Below are 13,697 nucleotides of genomic sequence, written 5' to 3'. Positions count from 1 at the left end.
ATAAAGTGGAGTTATTACGGGCTACAAGCGCACTCACTGTGCTGGCCCTCACAGGAGGAAGCAGCTAACATTTATCCTTCGGAGGGCAACGTCCATGGGCTTCTACCTGTCTCGCTTACAGGCATCCCCGGCCGCCCGCTCTCTGCCCCCTCTTCCCCCTTCTAAGAGATCAATCTGAATTAGACGCTGCGGAAGTGGATGCTACGTTCGGCCCGCCCTCTGCCTCCGCGGAGGGCGCCGCCGGCGGCCCGGTCCCCGGGGCGGGGCGGGGCGGGGCGGGGCGGGGAGCGTACCTGCAGAGGATTGGGTGGCGTGAGCGGCGACGGGAGGCTGTGTCCCGGAGACTGGCTGGCTTTCTGAGGGGAGCTGGAGCTCTGCTGGGTTGGAGACGGTTGGTTCCGGCTCTGGGGCTGAGGGTGGGCGGGAGGAGCCGGCGGCGGCTGGGAGGCGCGGAGGGCGCCGCCGGCGGCCCGGTCCCCGGGGCGGGGCGGGGCGGGGAGCGTACCTGCAGAGGATTGGGTGGCGTGAGCGGCGACGGGAGGCTGTGTCCCGGAGACTGGCTGGCTTTCTGAGGGGAGCTGGAGCTCTGCTGGGTTGGAGACGGTTGGTTCCGGCTCTGGGGCTGAGGGTGGGCGGGAGGAGCCGGCGGCGGCTGGGAGGCGGGCGGCGGCGGCGGCGGCGGCTGGGACTGCGGGGGCGCCTGCGGGTGCTGGCTGCCCGGCGGGGCGGGCGGCGGCGGCGGCTGGAGCTGCTGCAGCTGCTGGAGCTGCTGCAGTTGGGAGTTGAGGGATGAGGTAGCTGCGAGGAGACACAGGGAACGTGGAGCTGAAACAAACACGTGGAGCTGAGACGTACACGACCAAACCGCGTGCTGTGTCTTTGACAGCCGGCACCCCGCGAGCCGAGACGGCTCCCCCTTAGAAAAAGTTGACCCGCATGCCCTGAAACTCCGTGGTATTTCAGAGGGTGGCGGGGCACTGCGAGAACAAGGGTCACTTCTCGGGGAAATTTTGAAATTTAGGGAGGACCAGAGTGTGACCCATCAAGCATTGCTCCCAAAGGGACTGAGCAAACCAAGGGGGTGTACTAGGAACAGAGGTAATTTTTAAGTACTTTCTCCCTCTCTTCCTTTCCACACTGCTTGGGAAATACACCTAGACTTTCAAGATCTGATTTAGATTTTTAAAGTTCAACCCATTTAATTCTTTTGGCAAATGCTCAAATGGAGTTAAGAACAGAAAGCTAAAGTGTTCGTAATCTCCTTTTCATCATCGATACCACTAATGGTGTCATTTCTACTCGCTGCTTCAGACCTCCGCCAATTTGCTTAGACATTGAGTTTCAAGTTTCTACCGTTTTTAAAAAAAATTTAAAGATAGTCCATGCTTCTTAGTTTTGCAGAATCAAAAGCTTGAGTCTGAACATTTGGCCTGCTCATCAGAGAGACACAGCCCCACACCAGAAGGGTTACAGTCAGCGACTGTGCACTGTGGTGACTGGTCACACTGGCACCTCAAAGACAAGCCAGGAACCGAGAGGATGAAGTCATCGTTCCAGATTTCCTTGTTCTGTGAAAAGTAAGCGTTGGTGGGATAAGTTGTCTTAACACCGAGCTCACTACATTTGTTCCCATGTGCCCATCTAGCCCTGAACAATTTCTGCAGCAGGAAAACAGTTCGGCCAAAGAATGATCTAGAGAAAAGTACTGCTACAAGTTCACTTTTTTCTTGGCCTGAATATCAGCCTAAAAGCTTTCTAATAAGCCTACAAATAAATATAAGGATCAATGTTGAACCCATGGGCCTTGGCTGCAATGCTATCCTGTTCCTCCCCTACTTAGAATTAGTCAAGATTCCCCAAAGTAGTAACTCCTGTTTGCAACATTCAACTAGTCCCCATTAAAAAAAAAAAAAAAAAAAAAAGCTCCTTAAAAAAAAAAATCTAGTGGTTCTGTAAAGTGACATATCATACACCTGACTTCATACAACAAAGATGTTCTTTAAAAATATATGTACATTGAAGCTTATGTTGAGCACATCTGAAGTTTCTCTGTAAGGAAGTCAACCAGGGACTATTTTCGTAAAATTAAGAATCATTTTGTGAAATGAAAACACCAGCTAGGCACTAGTGCTGTGTCTGGTAGTACGTAGGATTTAAGGGGGAGACGTAGTCCTGACTTTAAGGGGTTTATAGTATATTTGTGGATATAAGATTAACTCGTAAGAAATAATCAGGTTTGGGGTGCCTGTTACAGTCCTGCTAATTAACTGAGATGCTTGATACATCTCAGTTAATTGCCTAAATGGGCAACAGTGTGGAAACTGACCAAAAGGTCCAGGAAAATGAGGAGAGGGGTTTGTTTCTCTGTGGGCTAGAGAGGCCAAGGCAGTGTTCATGAGGACCGAGGGGGCTCAAGAGAGTGAATTCTCTACCCAGAAGGAAGGAAGAGAGGATATTCCAGGCTGGAGAGACACTCAGATGACAGTACGGCTTAGGTGATGTTTCTGAAGGACAGTGTGGAGAATGGACTGCCTGGAATAGAAACTTTGGGCCGTTTTGATGATTTTAGACCTTAGAGAGGGGGAGCCTGTCTTTGGAAGTAGTAGGAAGATGGATCCCTCTCAACTCACCACTGGTATAAGTCAGATTTTAAATATATAATCAGCTTTGTTTAAAGCAAGGCATAGCTGTATGGATGAAATGAGAGCTTGACCTTTTCCCAGGGGCACCAAATACCAGTTCTGTGCTCTCAGGTCCATGTAGAGCTTCCATGTTGGACCAGTGGGGATGGCAAGTCCTCACTGGGTCAGTGAGTTACTCTAGGTCTGTTCACTCAGCCCAGTGTGCGTCCTGCCTTTCATTTGAATCCAGAGTGCTCTGGGACTCTACAGGTAGAGACGGCTTGTGAGAGAGAGGGCTGGAAAATACCCAGTCAATGGGGACTCTGAACTTTCTGCTTAATTTTGCTGCAAACCTAAAACTGCTTTAAGAAATAAAGTCCATATTAAAAAAAAAATACCCAGTTAGCATCCCATTTATCGGAACTTTAAGAAAATGATCTGGTTTTGCCATTTTCCCCTCTCCCTGCTCCTATTGTACAAAATCACATTTTATTGAACAGCTGGGAACCCAGCTCAATTCTGACCCCCCAGGATCTTCTGCAATCTGGAGGGAGGGTCCTGGGGGGGGTGGGGCTTGAGCTCTCCTTTTGGTGGAGTTATAGACTTTGGGAACCTGATTGCATCTGGCCTCCTGCCTGATTCGAATCAAGCCTGTCCTGATTTCTTTCAGGTGGGGGGCACATATGTCAGTGCTTATTTTCATGGTTGACTTAAATACCATACTGTTTCATTTTGGTTAGAAAAGCATTTATCTAAATCAGCATTTGAAAACAGGAAAGACTGGGGAATATTGGCAGACAGACATTGGCAGACAGGTAGGTGCAGCAGACCCTAACCTACTAATGAGACGTGGTCCCAAATATGTCTTCGTTTCTTGATGTTGGTGAGTTCACATCGCTTGGCTATGTCTTTCCCCTAACCCGCATCTTGCCTGGGAAGGCATTAACCTAAACTAAACCCCTTTGAGTTACATGAACTAATTTGACATTTGCAAGCAAGAAATGATGGACAACAAAATATGTTCAGGTATGTACTGGATGCAAAGAAAAGCGTGAGGGGGCTGTACAAGAATGCCACTCTGGTCTAAAAAAATGCCAAAGGCACCTACACAATAATATGAAAACAAAAGCAAAAAAAATGCTAAAATATGGAGCCTCTAAATCGCTCACTGTATAAAGCATACTGAGATACAGATACAAGTTAGGAAGGTTCAAGGACATATTTCAACTACAGAGGATGTTTGCAGGTAAAAGGATGATTGTTGGGGGTAAAGCTTTGACCCTATTTCATAGAAGATTTAAGACTTTACTTTCTTCCCTGGTATTTATGTCCTTTGATGATTATTTCCTGTATGTCTGGTTACTATACACTCCATGGGCCAATGTTTAATATAAAATTTAACTACATTAACAGTAGGTATGAAAGAACTAAAAAAGAACTAAAACAGAAGTTTTCATTAGGATGTTTGAAATTTTAAAAACTTACAATTTTGAAAAAGAAACACAAAACAATTTTCTATCGAACTTGGAATTTCCTAGAGTGGATTGGAACTTCCCAAATAAATAATTTAATATCACAAAGGAGAAGTCAAGAAGCTTGCATTTCTCCATTTGTTCAGTTTCTATCTATCAACTAATTTAGGGAAAACAGTTTCTTCTTTGGGATCTTTGTTAAAGGGGTTCTCAGGAAACCAGGCACATAAATAAAGCTCCACCACAGAGGTATCAGAACTATATGGGATGGGCTTTACATACAATTACTTCCACGGCAGAGAAACGGAAAGTAAACTCATCCTCTCTACCTGCCCGTGAAGGGCAAGGCCGTGAATGATGCTGGAGAAATACAAACGTGTCTTGTACTTTGCAAGGTACTGAAACACCTTGGGGTTCACAGAAAGCCGAACAGGACTCAAATGCTAAGGGAAGTGTGATTCTTAGCAACACGCTCACTCACCTTCGTTAACACAAAGTACAACATCAGACCCACTATAATCATTGTAGTCAGGGGCTCAGTGTCAGCACTTTCTGGGACATTCCAGGTTCGGGGATCTGTGGGCACGGCTGGCAAACTGGAGGCTTGGGTTTGGGAGTCTGCTGGGAAGGATTACAAGCTCTGGGCCTGGCTGGGACCTGAGTTGCCTTATAGCAATACATTTACAGAGGGGAGAGGCCCCGTGCTAAGGAGGAGGGAAGCGGGCAGGGTTTATCACTGCAAGTGCCCAGGAATCCTGCAAAGAGCGTGATGGTAATGGCTCTTCAAGCCCATCCTTAGCCCAGTCCCCTGGCACAAGCCTGGTCCTAGGGAGGGGAGGAGCACCAAGTAAAAACACAAAGGGCAACCTTGAACTTCTTGCTAAGGGCAAGAAGCCAGATGCCAAAGACCACATACTGGATAGTTGCATTTATATGGAATGTACAGAATAGGCGAATCCACAGAGACAGAAAGCAGATTGGTGGTTGCCAGGGGCTGGGGGGTAACTGCCCACGGGTATGGGGTTCCTGGGCGGGGGTGATGAAAAAGTTCTAGAACTAGATAGTGGTGAGGGTTGGACAACATTGTGAACGTATTTAATGCCACTGAATTGTACGCTTTAAGATGGTTAAAATGGCAAATTTTATGCTATGTGTATTTTACTGTAATAGTAGTAATAATAACAATATTATTAATAGCTAATAGCTGTTTCTCCACATCCGCACACGGGAGACCAAGCCGCACTGCCTTGGGACCCCGCGAGGGAAGGGGACAGCCCTTCTCCACTCCGCATGGCTGTGCAGTCGCCAGGGCTAGGGCTGTGCCTGGCAGAGCAGAGGGAGAGACGTGCGCAGGGCTGCAGGAGGCCGGGGGGCCCCGGGGGGAGAATGCTGTGTCTGCTGGAGGGGGAGGGGCACAGGTCTGCAAGTGGGACCAATGGACTGCTATCAACGTGGACCATGGATTCAGTCCTAGGCGCACACGAGACACCCCTCTGGAAACGCTGCCGAAGCTGGACCCTGAGCAGGCGAAGAACAGTGACGGCAACTTGGGTTCAAAATCAGACAGTGCTTCACAGCTTGGAAAGCACTGCCATTAAGAATGGATAAATTAGCTTTTCCTTTGGCCACACCATGTGGCATGTGGGATCTTAGTTCCCCGACCAGGGATCGAACCGTGAGGGTTGGACAACATTGTGAACGTATTTAATGCCACTGAATTGTACGCTTTAAGATGGTTAAAATGGCAAATTTTATGCTATGTGTATTTTACTGTAATAGTAGTAATAATAACAATATTATTAATAGCTAATAGCTGTTTCTCCACATCCGCACACGGGAGACCAAGCCGCACTGCCTTGGGACCCCGCGAGGGAAGGGGACAGCCCTTCTCCACTCCGCATGGCTGTGCAGTCGCCAGGGCTAGGGCTGTGCCTGGCAGAGCAGAGGGAGAGACGTGCGCAGGGCTGCAGGAGGCCGGGGGGCCCCGGGGGGAGAATGCTGTGTCTGCTGGAGGGGGAGGGGCACAGGTCTGCAAGTGGGACCAATGGACTGCTATCAACGTGGACCATGGATTCAGTCCTAGGCGCACACGAGACACCCCTCTGGAAACGCTGCCGAAGCTGGACCCTGAGCAGGCGAAGAACAGTGACGGCAACTTGGGTTCAAAATCAGACAGTGCTTCACAGCTTGGAAAGCACTGCCATTAAGAATGGATAAATTAGCTTTTCCTTTGGCCACACCATGTGGCATGTGGGATCTTAGTTCCCCGACCAGGGATTGAACCTGTGCCCCCTTCATTGGAAACACGGAGGCCTAACCACTGGACCGCCAGGGAAGTCCCCGGATGAATTAACTTTTCAGGACAACCATATGGATAGATGATATCACTGCCATGTTATACGTATAGAACTTGGGCTCAGAAAGGTTAAGTGACCTGCCTGAGTTCCCACAGCTAATGAGCGCTATGGCCGACTCAGTCTTAGGTCTGCCACTTCCCAAAGCCTCTTGACGTAACAGGATCAGGGGCAAGCTATTTCCCCCTGAGGGTTGGGACGAAGATAACTACTCCCTCGTAGAGGGGTGCCCTCCACGGCCCTGCTCTTGAGAAGAGGTGGCACAGGTCCCCGGCTTACAGAGGCTGCTTTGAAGGTGTCTGCTCAGTGATGAATCATTCAGCCCCTGGGAGAGTGTGTACAGTTGTACCCCTGTCCTGCTGCAGGCAAAATGGTTTTTAAAGCCTGCTGATATGAAATATAAATGTGCATTTTGAGGATAAAGATGCTAATTTGAGTGTGAGCCATGAGTTATTTTAAGACCAGGGACATGGGGTCGAGGGAAAGGGGGTGAGAGGTACGAGTGGATGGGAGGTGGGGGAGGGCCACAGCACACTTCCTTCGTGTCACAAGTTTGCCTCTGTGGTGAGAGAATGCTTCCTCTACACTTAGACCCCGGGCGGGCCCCGACACTGTGCGCAGCTTGGTGACATTTTAAGGAAAGTAACCAAGTAGGGCATCAGGTTACGCTGTCCATGGAACTCTGTGATGTGTTGTCTCTAGAGTATAGTCAGGTGGCAGCTAGGAGTTCTCCAAATGGCTTTGTCCCTTAATTGGGGACAGTGACTCCCAGATCAGCCCCAGTCTTACAAATCAGTGAACTCACGGGCCACCGAAAAGGAGATCCCGTGCTCCCTGATGTACGCAGCCTTTGCCTCCCTGACTCTGTATTTACTGTTCACTTTTCTTGCCCACTGAAATCCCTAGGAGAAGAAAAAAATGGAATCTAGAACAACTCAACCAGAAGAATTTGAGTCGGTAAAACTGGACATCTTCCCTCCTTCCAACCCCCCACCAAGTAATAACATCCAAGGTAGCTGAAGCAAGGAGGCAGGTCAGGAACTCTTCCTGGTACCCTCATTAACAGCATCCCTAGCATGCACCGGCAGACAGAAGTGTTTGTAAAGTACATGGAAACAGCATTTGGGGGACTTGGGATTTTGAAAAAGTACAGAAGGTGAAGACTTTCTGGAAAATTTGCCTTTATTTTGGCAGCAATGCCCCCAAACAAGCAAAATCAGTTCTGCCTCAAAGATTATGATGTGTAACCATCTCACATCGGTCAGTGTTCTCAGCTCCAGAAATATTGCTAATACATATCTTTAATCTGTCATTTGCTCTGTTTGCATTTAAGGCAGAGATCTAAGTATCTCTTGAGATGTCAGGGGAAAACAAAGAGAGAAATTCTTCCAATGAGCATATTCCCACAAACTTCCATGTATTGCGCCTGAGCCACGCAAGCTTCTTTCTTCGGTCAGGTGTTCTCCCCAGCTCTGTCTCAAATTATGGACCCGAATCACCTGGGGAACTTGTTAGACAAGTGGATTCCGGAGGGTAGGTCAAAGTCTGCTTTCTAAAGCACCGCCCCCCCAACGGGGATCAGGAGCTATTGGCCTTGGGGCTCCTAGCAGCCCATCCAGGAGGGGAAGGCTCCTCCCTTGGCCTTCAACCTGAGCAGTTTGTTTCTCCATCTCCATAATTTTGAGGCTATTTCTTTTCAAAAAATGAATCTGTTCTTCCATTGGCAAAAAATATCGAAACAAAAATCACTGGTCGGAAAGAAGAGAAAACAGACATCTGGGAATCTTCCAGCATTCTTTAACACCTTCTTTGAGATAGAAGAGCAATTTGCCACCCATTACTGCCTTTGTTGACATTTAGGGGAGCACTCTTGTTGGAGTATCATAAGTCCAAGACATACTGTTTGCTTTTAGATGCCCCATTAAATAGGGAAGATGGAAAAGGTGGAGGACAAGTGCCCACTGTAAAGCAAAGGGGTGAAGTGGTGGCATGGGCCATCCCAAGGGGAGCTGCACCCACCCAGCAATGTATCAGGGAGGCTGAGAACTCAAGGTGGCAAGTTCCCCTGAATTCCCACAGGGGTTTGCTGAGGCCTTCCTCTGGAACAGCTGACCTCCCAACATCTCTGCCTGCAGAATGGCCCCCAGCTAGGCCTCAACTCTCAGGAAAATAATGGGAAGGCTCTCCTCTAAAGAAACTGAAAAAACTGGGGAAGAATTAGGATTTCCAATGTGGATGTGGCACCCCCAAAGTACATCCTCCTCTTCTCAGTCACCCTGAAGAAACCAGGCAGTTCACAGTCTCACCCCAATACACAGAGCTCTTCATCGCTCTTCCGAGTCTTGAGAAGTCCATCCAGGTTCCCACTGAGTGCCAACCAAGGTGAAAGGAAAAACACCCCCCATGATACTGATACTTCCCCCATGGAATTGCAGAACACCAGAGATAAAGATTTTTTTTAATCCTAAATAAGATTTCAGAGAGACAAATAAAAGGCCACATACAAAGAGACATAACGCAAACAGGCACCATACTTCTCATTAGCAAAACAATAAAAAGCTAAAACCAGTGGGGCAATGCCTTCTACGTTCTGAAAGAAAATGATCTCCGGCCAAGAATTTTATTGCTGGCTAAACTGTTAACAGTGAGAGTGGAAGAAGGCCCATTTTGGAACTTACAAGGACTTAGCTTATCTTTACTTACCTTTTTCTTAGGAAGTTGAATAGATACTTCAGCAAGATAAGGGGGTGAACCAAGAAGGAGGAAGATTTAGGATGCAGGAAGCAGTGTGCATCCCCCACAAGAACAGGACAAGGGAGCCCCACAATGACAGCTGTCTGGAAGTTCTAAAGAGTACCCAAGTCCAGACTGCAGCATAAAGGAAGGGCTCTAGTGAAATATGTCCAGAAAAAAAGGGGGATTCCATGGAAGTGATAAAATATTTGTGCTTTTGGAAGAATTTGAGTATGAAAAAAAAAAAAAAAAGAAAGGAAACTATAAACTTCAGGGAAAACAACAAAGCTGCCTGGGAAAGCCACAATCTAGAAATGAAGCATCTGTTCCGAACTAGAACAAGAAGTCATTGAGCTCCAAGAAGAAAAACTGAATGGATTTAATGCTATAGAAAAAGTAAGAAGCTGAAAGATGGTGACTACTTTCTACAGAAGGTACACCATTCTTTTCATCATCATCATCAAAGGGATGGGCAATAAGACACTTCCGGCAAAACCAACAAATAACAGAAGAAGAAATGCATAGTTTATAAGAAACAAGAGACGAGACAAACAACATGACTCAACTGTGCAATAAAATGTGGCATAATTTTGAGCACTTGGTAGAGTATGAAAGGATAGTCTATTTGAGTATTTTCTTTGAGGGGCACAAAAATCCAGACTGAGAAGGACATCTGATCAGAGCACATATTTTGGCTCTGCAGGAAATAATTAGGTAGCCACATTAAAGTTAAGAATGTTTACTAGACTTCAATTTTTTGAAACAACCTGTAAACAAAGTAGGAAGGATTTAATGAGAATACAAATGCTATCATCCTTGACAAGGGAGAAGTGAGAGGTTGGTGGGAGGGAGGAGGGGAAGTGAGGACCAGAGCACCGAGTGGGGAATCAAGAGACACCTCTATAGTTGACAGAACAAATGGGGATTTAAATATGCTATTTAAAGTTACAAAGTTAACAAAAAATAGCTCTATACTTCTATTAGGAGGAGGGAGGAGGAGAAAGTGGGAGATGTTATAAGTGAGCTAAACCCAAATACACCATAGCAGAAATGAACAGATGGTACATAAAGCTAATAAATCGAGTCGGAGGTAAATGGAAAGTATTTAGAAATGTGGAGGTAAACCTATAAGGCTGAAACCAGAAATGGTTCAACGTGACTGCCTTGGGGGAGTAATCTTGAGGGTGGAGAGGAGTCTAGCTGAGATATTGTGATATTCAGATCCATCCCAGGACACTATTTGGATTGAGTTTCTTGAGTTCCTTACACTGAGATCTAGACCTTAAATGGGACTGAATTCACCTTGGGCTTTGTTGATGACACCAATTGAGGCATGAAACTTCTTTTGAAAAATCCACAATAGACATCTGTTCCTGATGGTGGGAGACATGTTCTCAGAGACCATTTCACAGGATGCTAGTCCCCAGATACGTCCCATGAAAGAAAACTGTTCCATGGGCAAATGATTTATGAGACATGACATGTTGTATCCTACTTTTGGAAATCCATAATGAGCATCAGAATATTAATGACTTCGAATTTCAGCATTAAAGAAACCTGATTAATACTTCTTCATCTAACACTGACCAAACTCATGTGACCTCGGAACCCCATCATCTTGCTTTTCTTTGACCCAAATTTATGCATGTGTGTGGAACTAATATTGAGAGGAATCCACTTAGGAGTAACCTGAAGGTGTCTCTATCTGACGTAGTCATACATGACCATTTAATAGATGAAGAAGTGTTTTACACATATATATACGTACACACACAATGTACATATATACGATGTATATATATATACACACAGTGTATATATAATGTACACATGTATATACCATGTACATATGTACAATGCATATATATGGATGATGTCCATATATGCAATGTATATGTACACATAATGTACATATGTACAATGTATATATATTAATAAGTACATATATACAATGTATATATACATAAATACAATGTACATATATGCACAATGCAATATATAAATGTATATATACATACACATATAATTTATATATATATATACACACACACAATATATGTGTTATATATCAGGGTCTCTGGAGGAAGTAATGAGCTCTCTTCAGTATAAAATAAGCCTAATGAAATTCTTAAGTTTACCCTTAATAAGGCTGCATGGATTAATCTAGAACCAAGCTTATCCAGTGTGGTGAAATTGGTTAATTCATGCCAAAGAGAAACTTCCGGTAAGCATAAGAAACATCTTTGGATGATTAAAAATGTAAATAGGTGTTGAGAGGGTACACGCATATGAATTTCTTAAAAAATGCAAATTCCCTGAAGGCCACGTGTTTCAGATAGTCTAATAGGAGAGGAAAAAGAAATACAAAAAATGTTCTTGAAAGATTCAAAGATGGGAAACCAGAGCTGGAACGTTCTATGACTAACTAGGACAACCTGGGGCCTAGAAGAACTCTCCCCAAGCACTGGAAAAGCATCAGTGTCAGGGATTTTTAGCTCTGAGGAACCTGGCGTGGATATTCTCTCCTCAAATAGCGTACAGCATGAGCCAAGAAAATGCAGCTCCATCAATACTAAACTTTTAAAAATAAGATCTTCCTTCAGAAAAAAAGATTTAAATAACCCCCACCTGCCTATTGCCATCAGATTTTCAAGTCTTCTTCAGGTGGTAATACCATATCAAATTAGAACTTGTAGGGTTTGAGTGTGCATTTTAACTAAATTCCAGAATTCTAGATTCTGTTCCTTGATTTTGCTTGATTAATTTTTCCATAACCTGCAGGGATCATAGACCGTATACGGAAATACTCACTCTTGATTTGAAATCCTTTTGCTCAACGGATGAGGCCAAATTTATTCATCAGAGAATCTTAACCCTCCAATAAGGACTGGTTTCGGATGCGTAGGCTCAGCGGCCATGGCTCACGGGCCCGGCCGCTCCGCGGCATGTGGGATCCTCCTGGACCGGGGCACGAACCCGTGTCCCCTGCATCGGCAGGCAGACTCTCAGCCACTGCGCCACCAGGGAAGCCCTAAATTGCTTCTGTTTTATGTTTTGGTTTTTTGGTCGTGAGGCATGTGGGATCTTAGCTCCCTGCCAGGGATCGAACCCACAACCCCTGCATTGGAAGGCGAAGTCTTAACCACTGGACCGCCACGGAAGTCCCGGTTTCCTTTTCTAAACGGAGTTTAGCAAAGGCTTGGTGAAGGATCTGGCTGAAACGTGAGATTCTCCTTGGGTATCAGTTCTCACTGCTCTGCTAATTCTCCAGTTCAGGATAACTAAGGGGGTTTTGTTTGTTTGTTTTTAGAGGTCTGAGATTAAGAGTACGTCACTGACTATGCCACCCTTCCTTCTTAATACCATATTCGTTTAATAACAGAAAATGCATTAGGGTGAAATAGAAAGCAACTCAAAAAAGCGCTCATGTAACATTCAATCCCATTATTTTTCCTCCTTAAATGTGAAAAACAGTTATTTAAATCTTTGATAACCTCTTCTCAGAAGGCCAATCCACCTTTTCACTGGAGGTTAAAAGGTTTAAAATTATAGCTAACATTTATTGAGCATGGTTTTCCCAGGGATATTTAAAAATTTTTAGGGTAGAAGTGAAGCCATACTCACTAAAAATGAAGCCATGATATGGGGGAAAGGGAGACACATGCTTATTTTATAAATAAGCTAATAAAATAATAACATAATTTTTTTTAAGTTAGCAGAGCAAGTAAGATGTACCCTGGGTTTCAAAACATTGGTGTTTGCCTTTCCCTTCAAATGGGCATTTGCAGGAGAAAATGTTACAGGCAGTTCAATGGATGCTGCTCCATGGTTTAAACACAGCACTATGTTCACTCAAATTTCTTTTAGGCTATAGAGACATGGGCCAGTGCTTATTTTCATGGTTGATTTAATCCGTCCCCTCTGCCAGTGTGGGGATTATTCCCTACGGTTATTCTCCAGTGATCTGTCAGTTCAGATTAAAAAAAGTTAAGTGACAAAGATGCGGTGGCTGATTCCTTTAGAAGGCTAGGCTGTACAGCATGTTTCTTTTTAAGGATCTGACTATGTTCTCTTCTTTTTAATTTCCCCCCAATCACTACAAATCTTCCTTTTCTAGGCTGAACTTTAAACTCCATAAACAGGCAATTCAATTTTGTTCCTATACGACAACTTCTGGGTTGCCAAAAAACTTTATAGATCTTACCTTATCGGTTCTTGCTTATTTTTTGAGAAGAGGAAATAGCGTATATCTCCCCTCACTTTACAGATGAAGAAATCTAAACTCAAGACATGATACTAGGACCATACATATCCTAGCTTTTCGTGGCCTGCACAATAAATGATAAAACTCTCCTTAAGCTACATTTATTTTTATATTTCGAGACACAGACATCAGAAATATACCCTTGGGGCTTCCCTGGTGGCGCAGTGGTTGAGAGCCCGCCTGCCGATGCGGGGGACGCGGGTTCGTGCACCGGTCCGGGAGGATCCCGCATGCCGCGGAGCGGCTGGGCCCG

At 45.3% G+C, this 13,697-nt stretch overlaps 1 protein-coding gene across 1 annotated transcript in view; it reads right to left on the bottom strand.

The window, feature by feature from the left end:
• The window catches only part of POU6F2 (POU class 6 homeobox 2), a 400,577-nt gene that overhangs the window by 120,158 nt on the left and 266,722 nt on the right, over positions 1-13,697 (bottom strand). Inside the window, exon 5 of the mRNA XM_055085090.1 lies at positions 506-798. Coding sequence (XP_054941065.1) covers positions 506-798 — 293 coding nt within the window. The remainder of the gene's footprint in view (positions 1-505; positions 799-13,697) is intronic.

Source organism: Physeter macrocephalus, chromosome 5 (genome assembly GCF_002837175.3).
Source record: "Physeter macrocephalus isolate SW-GA chromosome 5, ASM283717v5, whole genome shotgun sequence".
Taxonomy (NCBI): Eukaryota; Metazoa; Chordata; class Mammalia; order Artiodactyla; family Physeteridae; genus Physeter; species Physeter macrocephalus.
The sequence above is the reverse complement of the archived record's forward strand: the minus strand, read 5'-3'. Positions and strand labels throughout refer to the sequence as shown.